At 42.9% G+C, this 17621-nt stretch overlaps 1 protein-coding gene across 3 annotated transcripts; it reads left to right on the forward strand.

Annotated features, from left to right (window-relative positions):
- The first annotated feature begins 1101 nt into the window (after positions 1-1101).
- Positions 1102-17512, forward strand: LOC128891236 (voltage-gated potassium channel subunit beta-2). Of its 3 annotated transcripts, none has more exons than XM_054150617.1 (9): positions 1102-3058; positions 5964-6157; positions 7700-7913; positions 8761-8888; positions 9002-9208; positions 9459-9556; positions 9640-9696; positions 9775-9984; positions 10145-17512. In XM_054150617.1, the coding sequence occupies exons 1-9, from the start codon at positions 2934-2936 to the stop codon at positions 10244-10246; spliced, it is 1335 nt and encodes a 444-aa protein (XP_054006592.1). In that variant the 5' UTR covers positions 1102-2933; the 3' UTR covers positions 10247-17512. The 3 variants fall into 3 exon arrangements, with proteins under 3 accessions (XP_054006592.1, XP_054006591.1, XP_054006590.1); XM_054150616.1 differs by having other exon boundaries at positions 1103-3058; positions 5964-6214; positions 9778-9984; XM_054150615.1 differs by having other exon boundaries at positions 1104-3058; positions 5964-6214.
- The last annotated feature ends 109 nt before the right edge of the window (positions 17513-17621 follow it).

Consider the following 17621-nt stretch of genomic DNA (forward strand, 5'->3'; position numbering starts at 1 on the left):
CGACCAGCGAAGGGTTTCGTATGCGCGACAGCGACAGGCCTGGTTGGCACGCGCCCCGAGCCAGAGCCGCGGATCGATCGTGAATCCGAGCGAGGTTCTCGTTCGGCGAAATGAAACTTTAAACGCGGCTGCTCTTATTTCTCGGCTACTGAAACGGAATTCGAAAGCGTGGCAGAGCGTCGAGAATACGCATCGAGATTCAGGGAAAGGCTGGAGCGGTTAGGGCAGGTTCGGGCATGCAACGCGCAGCCGTGAGGACACTCGAGACGGGCAAAAAGCGCGGTGGCCCCTGACGCGCATCCTTCGATGGTATCGGAAGGAACAGTCGAGGAATTTATGTGGATTTTTGTTTGTTTGGGATCCGGGGATTGTTATTTGGATTTTTCAATTTTCCATTTCGTTACTCGAAACAAAACAGCAATTATTAACAGAATATATAACCAAATATAGGTAGACTAATTTACCCAACTCTGTAAAGGGGTACTTGTTGTCGTGTCCTCAAGTGTAATAATTCATCCATTATTGAAAATAGACGAGTAGACGCATCATTTTTGTAATTATTGACGAGTTACTATTATTAGGTTGATATATTTATTTATTGTACGCGGTGTTTCCTTTAACGTGGGCACCTAGAATATCTCAGTTTTTTTTTTAAAGGCACAAAAGAAAGTCAAAGGGGAAGATTCACTCGAAGGGGGCAGATATTCTTGATAAGCAAACGATTTTATCCAAGGTCTTATTTTACGAGACTTCAGTTGTAACTCTTTTCAAACCGGTAGACTACAGACTCCCTAAACTCAACAAGATAAAAGGTCCCTCCAAATGCATTCTTCTCGCGTGCGAACAGTACGTACGTTGACCCATGTTTTCCCCTGTATCCCTGGAGTTGACTATTATACATACAATCATGAAACTCGACACGACGATTCCTAGAGTGGAAGCGTAGATGATAGAGAAAATAGAACTCCCACCCCCTTCTCTGTACACTCTAAACTTATTCCTTAGAAGCAAGGAAATTCTCATTCCAAATCAAAGCACAGCAACCATTATATATTGAGGAAAATCCTACTCCCAACCTGGCAGCTAAACAATAGCCACCCTTGCTCTCCAAAGACCTCTACCTAACAACCCCCTCGCGAATTGCACTTTTGTACTCTGGTAGCGGTCGTTTGGGCGCCATTTCGGTCCGCGTGTGCGCGTTCTGCGTCGCAGCAGCCGCAGGAACCCGTCCTTAGAGGTCTCCCTATTCGACTCAGCCCCAGCAGGGGCAACAGGAGCAAAGGTGGCGGAGGGGGTGTAAGGGGTAGAATCGAGAGATATAATTCCGAGAGGGACTCGATGCGGCAAATGCGGCGAATGCGCTGAATGCGTTGAATGCGACGGTAGGCAACGTCATGCGCTCTGAAAGCGACCGCAACCCTCCCGTTAGTGAACGCGGCGACGTCAGGGGGTGCGCAACTCGTGCCCGCGAACGATTGCGCGCGCGCAGACGCGCGAGCGTACGCTCGATCGCTCGCTCGCTTTTCACACACGAAAAAGAGCCTCCTCGACAGCGGAGAGGAACGGTGGTAACGTTGGCCACCGAGCCAACACGGAGGTGTGTACGCACGCTCGTAGCTCCGTCCGCTGAAAAGGTGGGAGTCGCAGTGTATCGAGGTTGTGCAGTGTTGCTTGCCGCGCAGGTGGTATAACACTCGCCGTTTCTACGATAGGATCCTCACACAAAATTTTTACCGAAAAATCGTTCGCGTTACCGCGCGTCCTCGTTACCGTCGTTACTTTTCATTTTCCACGGGTCGCGTCGTCCGCGAAGCGATCGTCCACCCGTTCCCCTACGACCTGCGTGAACCCGTGCCCGTCGAACCTCGCGAAGAACAAGGAGTGCATCGCGTACACCGCGACGAAAGGGCCAAACAACATCCCAGAGAACGAGGATCGCGAACACGAAGACAGCAGCGTCGAATGTTCTTACGTGGCACGGCGCGCGATCGAGAACGAAGGTTGATGCTGGAATTGCCGCGCAATACGGAAACACAGCTGCGATTGAACGCTAGATCCAAGCCCAAGTCGCGATCGAGATCAAAGCCAAGGTCCAAGAAGAAGTCGGGTTCGGAGCTGGAACCGGAAACGGAGCTGGAGGCAACGTTGCGTTTGGGATCGAGAGCAGCCTAGCCCAACCCGATCCCACGTCGAGCGGATCAAAACGGTTCGGTGGATTGCAAGGATACCGTGAGAATCTCACGCTAGGCAATAATAGTCGGGACTCTCCCTCGAAAGGGGATCGTTTTATCACATATCGAAGCTCATATCGACCATATACGGACACACGTTTCGTTTCTACGTGCGTAACCAGCAACAGCGTTTGATACGAAGTGGTGTCTCGAGCTTGGGGTTCCCCCGAGCCGCGTCCATCCCCTACACCAGGAACAGTCGCGAATCGTACTCTAATATTCTTTGCTGTGGTGCCTAAATAACATAAGTAAAGAACAAACTAGTGCCTATACAACGTATGCGCAATAAAAATATATCAAACGTAACGACTATCGAAACATAATTAACGTCAGGGATTAATCTCTGATCTTTGATCGAATGATTGATGGAAGGAACGTCCATCCACCTTTCACGCGAGGGCGTCCGATCGCGCTAGACGCGTACGGTGTAAACGTAATCGCGATCGTTAACGACGATTCGCTCCTGTCAGCTGGACGATGAAGTTCGTAGGAGAATTATGAGACTCGGGTTCCGAAGGGGACACTCGACCAGGCTCGTTCCGTTCCACGGATAAGGGAAGAGAGTCGAGTTGACCTTCTGCGCTCCGTGTGCTCAATCGATCGATTTCATTGGATCTTTCTTACGTCGCGTCTGCCCCCGAGACTCCTGGGGCACCTCGAAACCGATTATTTTCGGGTGCAGAATCGTCAACATACGCGACAATGTCTCGTTTAATGCTGTGCAATCTCGGAAACACGTCAACGGCGGGGAACGACACGAATAACAATGCGAACACGAACAGTAGCATGGAGGACGACGACTATTATCCGCTGCCTACTATTTATCGGTGAGTGTTAGGCAAATTTTAAGAACTTTTCAAGCTCCTATGGAGACTCTTCCGGAGGATGCATATGTAGATTGAAGGGTTGAGGCCTTAAACTATAATGGAGGAAAAATAGAAAATTGAGTGGGGCTGAGGCGATAGCAATGTGATTTAAAAATGGTTGCTAGTGTTGGGGTTCGTTAGTTGGGAACATTCTACGGGTAGAGAGGCTTGGTTTCATTCAAAAAATTTGATTCAATGTTATTGCTGTCCTTTTGTAATCGCGATAGGTGGTTTCCTGTAAGTATAGTTAATGCAATCTGGTTGGTATGTATACAAGGGTAACTTTTTGGTAAACTTCTGCACGCATAAAGGAACTGTACATTCACAGTAAATTATACTACGTGTTGATTTATAACATAGTCGAACTTCTGAATCTGGGTCAATTTGCTTGTTAGTTATAAAGAGCAAACAATAAAGATTTTCCACCCTTAAGGTCTGAGCCTTCTTCAGACCTCCTCAGCCTCTCAGAAAAAAGAAAAAGTTCAGATATAAGAGGCTAAAAGAGCTTCACTCTTTTCACGAGTTATAGCATAACCATCAACTTTCGTTGCAACAATTCGATACTTGTAGTATCTAAAAGTTATCACGATAAGATAATTTCGTGAAATTTGAGAAAGACCTGCAGGGTATAAGCTGTTCATTTATAATTATCGCGACGAACATTTAAGTACAAAAAGTATAAAAAAAAGGATATAGCACAAAATCCACCACTCTCGTCAATTTAACCAAGTCGGACGTTTATTCATTCATTGCGAAAAATGTAGACTGTACGTTACACAAATTAAATAAAATCAATACCTACTTTTTTCCACATGCTTTTCACTAAACATATGCATCGAAAAATGCACAAAATTCCCATTATAAAAATATTTGAGTCTACAAAGGAACCCTAATTTTTGTTGGACGAGTGTCGAATCGAAACAATTATTTATCTCTGATTCTTCATTCCTAATTTTTATCCGAGAATCTCACGCATCCCCGGTATGCATCGTTACATGATCCGTAGAGGGGATCCAAGTATTCAGCCGCAACCATGTCGAGTATTTTACATAATACCACACGGGCTCGGCCATATCTGAGACAGAAATGGATTTGTTGGACACTCGGAGAAATTAAGTTATGACACAGTTAGACGACGAAGTCGAAACGTGTCAGCGTTATCGATAATCGTTGCTGTCGCCACCAATATCGCGGCGGGGGCGAATTATTCAACACTTTTACTATCGTTACGAGAACTTCTGCGTTCGCGAGGGGACCACTTGACGTGTTATGCGCCGTTTTTAGTGTGGCTTCGCAGGTAAATAAGGAACAGAAATATACTTGACCCCGTTTCGTTAATTTGATAGGATTCCACGTGTATAGATGGAATTATTGTGCGATGAAATATCGATTCGAAATTGAAATGGTTAGGAATTTTTAAAACACTACATATTATTATATACAATAGTAATCAATATATAAGAATAATCACGTTAGTGTCCCAAGAAACAAGGCATAGTACTTAAAATTGACGAGGCAATTGCCAAGTAATTTCATTTTTAAATGCACAATCATGTTGTTAGTTCAAATGGCATGGTTTATCTGATTTACTCGTAATAATTACTCATTACATGGTGCTGTCAACTTTGAAATACTACTCGTAAACACATATTCGATATTGCCATTGCCACTTTAAGATAGGGAAGGCTTTTTTTCTTTAAAAAGTCTTTTCTTTTCCTCGTTGGTTCAGGTAATTTCATCAGGAAGTCGAAAGGTCAGGAAGGGAGTACAAATCGTATTGGGTCAAACGTTTTAGTCAGTCTTCGTGAAGCCTGCGCCTAAGCAAAAATTAATTGATGCGGTCTACATTCCGCTTCCTCGTGGTAATACAGTCCCTTTAATTCGGGATCGATCTGTCTTCCTGGCCGCAGTATATAGGCAAAGTCGATAATTCTGTATTCCTCGACTCCTCTTTCATCATAGAATTTTATTGGTATTTGAAACAGGGATATATTGGCAGAATTCGCGATAAATTCGATAGAGGAATTCTGTTAAATATAAACAATCAAAAATAGAATAGCGAACGTTATTCATTCCAACGACAGAATCGTATCTCGGCTGCGTAAACTGAAATAGTTTTAGCAGTATTCACTGTTTTGCTCTTGAGCATTCGTTTCTCAATTCATGTCACACATATCTTCAGTGTGGTTACTTGTGATCCACAGTATCAGAATTTGGACCAATTTGAAAGGAACCATATCTATTTGGTGGTCGAAACATGTGTATTTAATGTATGGATTTTTAAGCCTGTGTAATTCGGAGAATAATAAAAAATATTCGAAGAAATCTAAAACAACATCAACGTAAATAATAGAAAAAACAAAAGTTCCATATTTAAGTACCCAATATTAAACTTCATGTTAATTACACACCGTGCAAACTCTGTTGTCGCTACTTTCCAACCCTTCCAACGAAACCAACTTGAAAGAGTCCCTTTTCTGTCACCTGTACCCCTCCTCCCACTCGATTTCCAAACACGAGAAGAACAAGCTTGAGAAAAGGGTTGCACTTGGACATGTTTCGAGGCTTGCGGTGACCTTTAAACCTCTCACCATTGGCTGGCGATAAATAAAGCGGTACAGCCATGCGCTCCGATTCGCGCAGGCCAGGCTTGGACCCGAAGGATCGTTGCGAAAATTGTTCAATCTATTTTCAGTCGATACTCGACGACAGACGACGATAGAGAGGGGCACACGTGAAACGTGCTTTGACGCGAGTCGATATATCGCGAGCGGCGCGTATAGTCATAAAGGTTTTCCCGCTTGTCTATCGAGCCTCACGATCGATCCGACCTATTAATACTTTGTGTGTACTTTGTTGCGCGTAGCTGCCGTGCACCTATAGCGAGTCTGGATTGCATGGAAGAGTTCAACGGCGGCGGTGGCGTCGGAGGCGGCGGTGGAGGCGGCGGAGGCAATGTGGATAGTGGCGTGCACTGCAGCAATACCGCTGGAACGAAGGAACAGCTACTGACTAACTGCATTGCCGCACAAGCGCAACGCTTACAGCATCCCTCGCCAGGTATTCGCTACCGCAACTTGGGCAAAAGCGGTCTACGTGTTTCCAATGTTGGATTAGGTACGCTGAATGTTTTCCCCCACTTTCGTAGAGTCGAACAGAAAAATCGCGGCTACCCGTCCGTTTTCTCTCTCGTTACTTTTTTTTTCTTCTTCGTTTCTATTCTCGATGTGTAAACGCTTCACTTCTCCGTGTAACGCTCCGGACGGTAGTTTGCCAGAAGTATATATACGCTTGTTTATTTCATCCCCGAACACGCTGAACGCAACGAATTCTCAGCTCGATACGAATTTCACTCGGTGCGAACAAGTTTTGCTTGCCCCGTCGGTATCTTCGGTTCGTTTGTTAATGAAATTTCGTTTCGTTTGTTGGCTCGGAAGGGTGACCACCCTGTTTGGTACGTGACGGCGGTTGATTGTTTAGTCTTCCCGTCTCGATGGTCTAATGTCTAATTTACAATTTTTGGGATTCGCTTGATCTGGCATGGGTTCTAACTGGTTTTCCTATGTCGATCTTCTGATTAAATAATCTTTTTTTTGGCGAAAAATATGAAAAGCCTACAAGAGCAAAAGAAGGATAGCTGACATTTCAAGTAATAAATGTACAATACAGACAATTCGTAAAACCTTATGACCACAGGAAGTTGTATTAACAAACGAATTATGAGAAAAACGTTCCAGCACACGCGTTTTCACTAACCCCTCCACCCCTACAACCCATCTTTATGACTCTGTCTATTTTCTCCCTGTTTCACGTCTGCTTATCGCTTATCGACGCTTCTCTACTACGATATATATATATGCGCATGCAAGCTTTTCGTACCTGGACTCGTAACGAAAGACGAACAATCGCGCATAAACCACGCGAGGGAACGAAATGCGGGTCCCATGGAAACGACCGATGCAGAAATCGACGACAAAATTCATGGACATTAGTTTTAATCGACACCAATATCGATCGCGGTGTACATTTTCTGCGTTTAATTTAAAGACTTACCTACTATAATGTATATAATTGTCCACGCACAGAATGCACTCTATATATGAGAAGTTTGAAATTTGATATCAGACTTTTAAATAGAATTGTACACTTGTAATTGGTTTGTTTTTAATATTTGGCTGTATGTATGTTACCATTGCACAATGTTCTTTTGAACAAAAGTCAAAATGGTTGAAATAATAAATACATCGATATGTTTTCAAATTTAATTTGGAAAATCAAGCTTCTAAGGGTTAAAACTGGTGTTAGTCAACGCTACTGTCGACGAAATCTGCGTCGATCATTTCCATGGGACGCCGCGAGACAGCGCGTAAAAGTAGCGCCAATTTTCCAGCCAACTGTGCCTAACGAGGGTGGAGAGATCAAAGGTAAGCAAGTACGCGCCACCGATTTCGGGGTACACGTGAAGAGAAGCCGCGGGGTAGGTATAGGAACGAGGATTCTCAGAAAAATTGCACCGTTCCAAAATGGTTCGGGAAAACGGTGAACCAAATGCGTTCGTGATAAATCAACGGATCGCCTAACAAAGTTGCTTTGCACGATTAGGTACGTGGACGACGTTTGGCATTGGGGGTTGCACTAGCGAGGAGGCAGCCGAGGCTGTAGTCGCCCTCGCCTACGACAGCGGCATAAACGTGTTCGATCTGAGCGAAGCCCACAGCGGGCATCGGGCGGAAATCCAGTTTGGACGAATTTTGTTGCGCCGCGCTTGGAATCGTTCCAGCTACGTCGTCACCACCAAAATATACTGGAATACCAAGTGAGTTCGACCGTACCAAAGCTCGCTTGAGCGTTCAAGGTAATGGAATATTAACCCTCTCGGAACTGACGGTCACTGTACGGGCGCACGTCATACTTCAAAGTCAATATTCTTTGTCGTGTACCGTATTAGGGTTGACCTAGAGAACACTGTGAAACTTAAACGACTTATTTTTGAAAATTTACGAAATCGATTTAATTCAGTTAATAGGAATTTCTATAATGAGAAGTTTGAGATTTCTGTTGAATGAATAAGAATTCGTTGTTTAGGACTTTTCATTCAGATGGGAAATTGGGTATTTGAATATATTTATACTTAACACTTAGCCGACCGAGCGGGGAGATCTCCCCATCTTGAACTTTTAATTTTATGTTTTGTATAAATAATATGTGAAATCGTTAAACGAAATTGTTGCTGTGAAATGTAATTGCTCGTATAAGTAGTTTCCGGATTTTTTTAAGTTGAAATAGTGAATTTCAGTCCGTCCTGCTTCCGAAAAATCCGCGGTAGAAACCGAACAGTTCTCTGTGGCGCGTGCGGTCGACCAAGTGTTAAGAAATCACCCTTTTAACCCTTTACAGGCCATTGATACTCATTGTTACCACTAAGGAAGGGCCGAGAATGTTGTATTTTTAAGTTTCTACCCTCATCCAGAAAAAAAAGTGAGAGAAATGCACCAGGGAGTTCCGCCCCTACAGAGGGTTGAAAGAAGTGTGATGATAATGAAAGTATGCAACGATTGTGTTCCTAAATTCCTAACCTGCAATTCCCCAAAGAGTTAAGCAATCTAGAAATTTAACTACCTCAAATAGCACATAATTAAACAGACTTCACTCACTGATTCCAGGGCAGAGGGTCGTGGACTTTCGCGCAAACACATAATCGAGTCGGTGCAGGCGTCCTTGGTTAGACTGCAACTCTCCTACATCGACATAGTGATGATTCACAAGGTCGACCCAATGTGCCCCATGGAAGGTTCGTTCTCTAGTAATACTGTACAGCACTCATACGCTCCGTACGACCCACGTTCGCTCTCATTCTCTCCTGTTCTTCTTTTTTTCTTCTTCAGCGTCTTGTTCCTCTTTCAGAGATAGTGCGCGCCATGAATTACGTGATAAGCAAAGGGTGGGTGATGTACTGGGGAACGTCACGTTGGACACCGGTGGAGATCATGGAGGCTTACACGAATTGTCGTCAATTTAACTGCGTCACACCGATCGTCGAACAGGCCGAGTATCATCTGTTTTATAGGGAAAAGCCAGAACTCTACATGCCCGAGTTGTACAACAAAATAGGTACGCGGTATGGATCCCATGTATTATTGAAGCATAAGGAGAAAACTCGAGGAATGTCGCAAGAGAATACAAAGTAGATTTTCAGTTTCTTTGTTGGAAAGTATTAACTTATAAGTGTTAAAGTATTAACACTTTGGTCCCAGATGTCATCGATAAAATGCAGTTTAATTAAAAGTGAACGTTCCCTGTTTTTCCGTACTCTTCTATCGCGAAGTTAACAGATGGTTTGATGAAATAATTATGGTTGCAGGGGTGGGTCTGATGGCATGGTCCACGGTCACGATTGGCATGGTTTCTGCGAAACCAGAGGACTACGGGGTCTCCTTCCTGTCGAGGTCCTCTTACAAGGTTACTTTTCAACATATATGTATACATTAATAAGAACGATATACCGAACGTCGTCACTAAAGTCCAAACATTTTTAATTCCAGAATAAGTATTCGTCGTTCAGTTGGACGGAGGACGAAACGCAATCCTTGTACAAAGAGGTACGTACTTGGACGCATATTTTACTCTCAAATGCGAGTGCCAGAACAGACTTTGACCGTGTTCGTTGCGGGTTTCAGCAGGAATATGGCTGGAAAGAGAAGTCTGGCGAGGACGAGACGCGAAAGTATTCGGACAAATTGCGGGACGTGTGCGCTCTCGCCGAAAGACTAGGCTGCTCTTTCGGACAGCTGGCCATCGCGTGGTCCTTAAAGAATGAAAGTGTTCAGTGCCTTCTCCTCGGTGCATCAAACATAGATCAACTGTACGAGAGTCTTCAGAGTTTACAGGTAAAATTGCATCAGTGGTTCCACTAGTAGACACGCTCACCTCGCGCTGAACCACTCATTGTTCTCTATTTTTGCTTCGAACAATCACTCGAACTTTCTACGAACCACCACAAAGTACCACCAGTTGACTACCTCCGTTGTATGGCAAACTGTTCCCCAGCTGATCCCGAAATTGAACGCCAACATAATGACCGAAATCGAAAGGATTCTCGACAACAAACCGTCCCGACCACCGATGATCTCGACCCTGGCGCTCAGATGACAATCAATTTGCCCTCACGGAAGCGGTGGGGGCTCGCTAGAGGACGGCGGCAGCCCGAAAAGCGAGGGCGCCAACAGTCAGGACCAGGAGCAGACCAAGGAAATGACCGGCAAACTACCGTTTTGCGAGATACAATGAAACACCGAGTACGCGTTCACGTATACGTTGTTCGTGCACACTTTCATCCTGACCGAGTCGATCTAGGCTCGGGACAGAACCGAGATATCTTACAACCGAGACGTAAACGAAAAAAAAAAAAAGAAAATAACGAAACGAAAGCGTTGTGAACACACACGACGAAAACAAAGCAATGGGGACGACGATTTTCCAAGTATGCGCTCGTTTAGGGGTGGCGTGTCCCTGAAAGCGCGGGTGGTGTTCCCGCGTGAATGAATCGACGACAATACTTACGATTACGGTTAACGACTGCGATTGCGTTTATAATTGCAACTCGATTGATCGAAAAAAAAAAATAAGCGTCGAGTGTTCGACGGACGGGGGAATATATCCTTTCATCGGAAACGATTAAACGATTTTTACCTGCGCAGCCACACGCGATTCCTCTCTGTTCGCGATTGATGCTCGTGGATGTACACGGGTGCTGATATATAAAACACACAGATTTAAAAAAAAAAAAAAAATGAAACGATATTCCGATTGAAAATCGCATCGCGTCAGCTTTTTTGTTTTTTTTTGTTTTTTGTTTTTTGTTTTTTTTTATAGGAAAGAGACGACGACGAGCCGTGATTTTTCTACGAAGAGTCCGCGTGTCGAATCTCTTCTGTTCACGATTCACTACGCCAAGTGTTCATTAAAGCTAAATAGTATGATGTAGCGCCATCCGTTACGGCCGTAGTGAACGGTATATCATCGCAAACTACTGTTTTCCGCTCTGTGAGACACTCGTTCCGTCGTTTTGCCGTTAACACGATTCCTCCCTGGCTCGAGAAAGAGCGATTATTTATTACGCGCGGCAAAGATGATTGCGAGGGACGTCCTGTTCGCGTATACTTGGTGGAACAAATGTAGCGGTCTAGAATGTTGCCCGGTGGGGATCGTTTGGATTTTGGGACTCTCCGGGAACCTTAGAAATCTCGAAGTAAACGCTAAGGAGATCAAGTGATAGAACCGTGTGACTAACAGAACTGTTGTCACGCTGGGGCGAACCTATTCAGCGATTGGTTAACACTTTACCTATTTGCAGCCCTTTGGCTTTTTAATTCCAGCGTCTACCTACCCCAGACATGACCCAGAGCCTTGTGAACCATGAATATGGTCGTTAATAATACTCATAATACTCAAGTTGGGGAGGCAGTCAGGACCCTTGATATACTGTATGCACAAGGTCAGCATAGATTAATATGTGAGGGTTGAAGAATCATAGCAGTGCACGTCAACGAAAATGAAAATTGCAGCATCATATCACTTCTCAAATTTTTATTTTACTTATACTTGCACCGCTATGATTCTCAGCCTCTAATATACTACTACGCCTGCCTTCTAGGTTTTGTTCAAATGTTAAGGAATTTTATGAACAGGTAAAGCGTTAACAGACTACTCGAAACTGACTCGAGCAGATCGCTGTACGATAAAACCTCGCTAATCTGGATCAATCGAGGTCTCGGAGCAGAAGGTAGCTTCAAAATTGCAGAAGAACTTGAAACATAACGATACGTGCTTTGCTGATCGACAGCGTTTACAAGTTTATAACTTACATAAGAACTCGAATGAAGGTGAGCTACGGGTAGCGGCGAAGTAGTGCCTCGGTCATCGTTAACCGGGGGTCGAGCACCTCGAAGACTACGAATAGAATAAGAGAAACACGAACAGTCTAATAGATACTACTCATCATTCTACCAATCGAATAATCAAAAATTCGTCTTTGCCAATCCTCCTCCACGTTTTCAAACAAACTTTTAGATTCTTATAATATTCTTCGATGCTGTACGAATAATCTGACGCGCACGTTTTTCGACCACTCTTTTCGGTCATCTTCCGCCGTACGAGAATATCAAGAAAACCCGATAAGGAAAAATATAAATAGTTCTCGAGTAACGTATAAATAAATTTTATCGATATCCAAAAGTCGCGTGTATTGCGAAGATCGTGCTGGATCAACCGAAGATTAGCGAGGTTTTGCGGTATCTGTTCCACCAGCTATATCGTTCGCGAGCTCTAGTCGTTCAGGATACGGTTTCGAGACAGCGAGACGCGTCGGAGCACCGCTACGAAGACAACATTGTGAGAATTTCACGTCAAGTGTTTCATCTAGTTTTTAACGCATCGATTCGAACATCTATCGCCGCTCATGGTGGGTCGAGAATGACTCACGGTCCTTTCCCATGTACGTGAAGCGTGTATAGCACTCGCCGTACCGTTCGTTTATCGGAAAAGGACAGCAGGGTCAGCCAGCCAGCTACCTAGGACCTTCTTGCTAGACAGCGACCGTTTAACCCGGATATTACCCCGCTATTCTTCCTACATTCGCTTCGATTAACAATCAACTATACATATATAGTGTAATTTTTTGTAAATAAAAATACAATTTGCTCCACACGCGACGAAATTTACTAAAACACTCTACGACGGCGACGTTCAGTCCCCGCTAGCTATATTTAGACTTTCTACTGTTCTTTTAAAAGGACGACGGTAATATCTGGGTTAATATTCGGACACCACGAACGCTTTACACCCTATTGTATATGTATACGTAAGCTTAATACTGTTTTAGAGAATTAATTCTTCCTCGACGAGCCACGTTTGCTCTGCATGATAGAAACATGAAATGTAGCGGAATCTGGAATCTGAATTCAAGCAGGAGGTTGCGATAAAATTTGTTTATTTCATTCGCATATTTTACAGTGTGGTTAATAACAACGGCGATGATATCTAATCTCGGGTAGATGCTATATTACTAATTTCATGAGATATGTATGAGTCCGTGGTCTTATCATGCAGAGCAAGTGCTTTTGCAAAGAACCATTTGCCGAAGAGTCAAGCATCGATATCTGGACGAAAAAGACATCCTAAGGAGCTAAGCAATAATAGTTTTCAACGATTATTAATTCAATTAACGAACAATCCAGCGTATTGATGAACGATTAATTCCCGAAGCTCGCGTCTATGTACAAGATCGACGAGGTACGAGGCATCAATGTGTCCGAATATCGATACAGGTCGCCGTAGCTCGCTGGCCAGGCCACCGTAGATAGGTAAACCTACGTAGACGGGTAAATAGGTAAGTAGGTAGACGCGCGTAGTCGAGGATAATTAGCTAGGTAAGTATTGTACATAAGTAGATAGCGATAGGGAAGCACGAACGGCGGTAAGCGAGGCATCAAAAGTACGAAAACGAGAGAACAAACATTGCGGGTTGGGCGCGAGAACCGCTCTATATCGTGGGACGAACAATGAAAGAAACGTGGATTTTAATTCGTGATTCCTGCGCGAGTCGATTACGGAAACCGCGTGCAAACCACACACACAAAAAAAAAAGGAAGAACGTTTCTACTCTACGCTTATTTCGTATTACGTAAATTCGGCGGATTCGTTACTCTGCTAATCACCTTTATGCTAAAAAAGAAAACACCAAAAAAAAAACACAAAAATAATAAGAGATTAAAAAATAAATAAACGGCGTCCTTTTTTCAACGCGGCCAGGTTCTTTGAATCAAAACCGTCCTTACGGCGCGGCGTAGCCACGCGAAGAATCATCGAGATCAAGCTTGTGAATTACCTGCTCGCGCGCGCCAGCTCAAATTTCAACAAATTTTTCGACCAGATATCAGCGATCCATCGTTGCACGCGCGTGGAAATGTAGCTGCATGATCGAACGCGATGGAACAGGAGAGCTGGGGAATTAAGTGGTAGAGTGTAATGCCAAATGGGGTTGTTAACTGAGTTTGCGACAGGGGATTACTTGCAACGCTTTTCTAGATTTTTTGGTTTAATAGTGGCTCCAATAGTACTTGTGTTCGCCGTGCGCTGAAAGACGCCGAGCATTCTTTCGAATAAATTCCGAAAGCTATTGTGAACAATAACAGTTACTTTCGTTTGCTCCAATTCGATTAAATGCAATTTATACGATGAATACATCATGTTCCAATGGCCGAAGCGTAAATAAAATATAAAAAAACGCGTAGTTTTCTATTTGCATACAAAGGAAGTTTCTACGTGTAACAAAAGTTTACGTAAAAAGAACGTTTTTGTTCTGAAAACTTTGAACTGGTTTATGAATATAAAAACTGAAGCATGGACGTTGTATCCACGTGAAAAGTGAAGCAAAATTGTTAACTTGTACAATACCTTTCATTTTATAATATAAAAGTGTTGCAAGTGATTCTATTCGAGGGTATGAACGAATGCTTCGACTGAGATTAATGTATTGAAATGAAAAATAGGACCAGGCTTGTGGTTACACCGAGACGCGTTATTGTCGCGATTAGGGGATCGGTATACGGCGATTTTCTTAAATCCCAAACGTGTGTTCCAACAGTGATAAGAAATCTCGTCGGTACGGTACTGATAGGGATTCAATTAAGTGTCGCCATCCGACCGATATTAAATATCGATCGAACCGGTCGACTCGCGTCGATTACTGTTATTTCTTAAACACCGTTCCGATACGTCACGATCAATAATGTTTTCCACGAATGTTTTTATCGAAATAACGAAAAATGCGATAACATTCGCAAACACGCACTACTGTATTCGCTGCGACACTAACATGAAAAAAAAAAAATATGGCAGCTAATTGTACAGACTCCGAGGGGAAACTAAAAAAGGATCGGATGAGAAATCAAACTGTTGAATTAGTGCGGCAGAGACGGGGCGAAATTCTTATCTGGATTCCAGTTTCGAATAACGAATAAGGAATACAAATATCGAACAACGAATAAAAACAACTGTTCACCTGTTACTCGTTAAATTAAAATTAGACTTCGAATTGTGGATTACTCTGCGATGAATGAAGGATTTAATAAATTTCCACGCGTTGGCTTTATTCGTTATTCGTTACTCGAATTACATTTTGTCCGTCTCTGCGTATGAGCCATGTTTCGCGGAGTGGTTGTTGAGGTTAATGAACGGATGATATTAAAAAATTATGATCAAAAATGGGACAGCGCGAATAGAAGATACAGCGAGTGGTCTGGAGCGAAGAATCGCGACGATACGAAACTTTTTTAAGTGGTTGACGAATGATCGACTCCTCGAGGGCATTTCTCGTCGCTTGGAGGAGTAGTCGAGCCTCGCAATATTAAATATCGACCCTTCTTTAACCTCGAGTTTGAAATATATATACATTAATATCAATCTAGGCTTATAAATTCAATTTAATTAATGAATCGATTTAATAATGTCAATTATTTCAATTCAATCAGGCCACTAAATACGCAAAAAAATTACAACATTTGAAACATAGTAAAAAATGATTATTTAATGATTTCGAGGTTCGTCTACCTGCTCAATTCGTCGATTAGAGTCGACAGGTGTCGCGTATATTTTGGCGGCGCGTCGTAGGTAGGTAGATGGACAAACGCGCACGAAAGACGTCTGCTTTGCAGACAGTCATCGGTTATCTTATCTCGATAATGAAACAAGGACTACCTGACCATTATCGCAAATTATTATCGTGCACCCATCACACGAAAATAGGTGAAGAATGGTGTTGATTAAACTGGCCCGAGACAAGATGTAATCCTTATTACGCGTCTAAGGATCGATTCGATCCCTATCTTATAGTGGCGCGTGATCTAGGAAGAATGTTATGTACCGATAACGGGTCAAATCGGCGACGCCAGAATGTAACCGAAAGAATCGTGACATTCGGCGATCTTAAAGCCTCGTTGCAAATATATTCCACGCACAGGACATAAGAAAAAAGTCGCGATAGCATTATCTGATAATCGAAAAGCGCTTAAGTGGATAAATAAGATTGTTGACACAGTTTCTTGATATTTTTACTATTTTTAGACAATGAATTGACACAATCGTGTGTTTAATTATTGTTAATAAATTGCTTATGACGAAGACTCGACCATTACCCACTACAAATGGTACAAATGGCCATAGAATGTCTACAAGCTTAAAGATCTCTCTCGCATGAGCAATAACCATTCGTTATACTACATTAAAGGCTTGATTTACATTGAAGAAAGCATAATTCATTAAAATAATACAGTATAACGTACTACCGTTTGTACTAATATTTGCTATATATCAACATATTCTACATTGTCAGAGCGACAACCAGTGTTTTTAAGAAGTGATACTAATTTCTCTGGCCGTCACTGTATATGCCACGCGCCCACACATCTACCTACCTACTTAACATATTCGCATACGCAGAATTTCACGTGTTGGCGGGACCATACCATTCGTTTGACGTACACCGTAATTTATTTAATTAACTCTCGGTTGCTAGTGGCGTGCGTGTTAATTGTACGCGTCGTCGCGACGTCGCTTCCAAGTATCAATGTTGCAATAACCACCGGACGCCAACACCGTTTTTTCCAAAGCTTTTCGCTATATTCTTTGTATCAGTGTTGGACAAACACCGTAGTCCCATTAACGATTAACGATCACGATCGCCAGTGATCAATCCGATCCAGCGATCGAACGATTCATGATTACCCGAATGGTATCGAGCGCGCGCACGATACGCTCCTCGTTAATCGTTAATCTCGAAACAATTACACTTTTTAATTATGGTTGAAACGATAAGTTAATAAAAATGTTCCGATGAAACAACAAAAAAAAAAAGAAAGAGAAAAAAGAAAGAAGAAGAAGAGAGATAAGCTGGTTAAAAGTTAAAAATAAATCTTTCATTCAACGATTGCGAATTACTTAATTAATTATTGTATTTACAGATTATAAATGTTACTTATCATTAACGTTTATCATTAGCACGAATTACTTCTAGTTAAACCGTCACGAGTGTAATCACAGAATGATCGATGACTGCCCAACTTTGCGCACATCCAGCCATCGAAAGGTTTGTAAAGACTCAACGTTAAAAATTTCGACCTGACACGTTCGAGGTAGACTTCTTTCGGTCGGATTTTGTCTAACAACTTTGCCCTAATCTGGACCTATGAATCACATAAATATAATTCGCGACTTTGATCTTGAATCCTAATGCTTTCGGACAAAAAACCGACACGGTTAGCATGTCTTCGCCGATTAATCGATTACCCTACTGAAAAGGTTTTCTCATGATCGAATTAATTCGTCGAATGTAAAAATAAATTATTCTTTATTAAGAATGTCACGTGTCAGCCCAGATTGAACCTGGTCCATTATTAGTGCCATCGGTCGATAGATGCTTTGATACGTTTCCGCAGGCCTGGACACGCTTTATACGAAATGAAAATGA

Source organism: Hylaeus anthracinus, unplaced genomic scaffold, assembly GCF_026225885.1.
Source record: "Hylaeus anthracinus isolate JK02 unplaced genomic scaffold, UHH_iyHylAnth1.0_haploid 12001, whole genome shotgun sequence".
In the NCBI taxonomy this organism is placed as follows: Eukaryota; Metazoa; Arthropoda; class Insecta; order Hymenoptera; family Colletidae; genus Hylaeus; species Hylaeus anthracinus.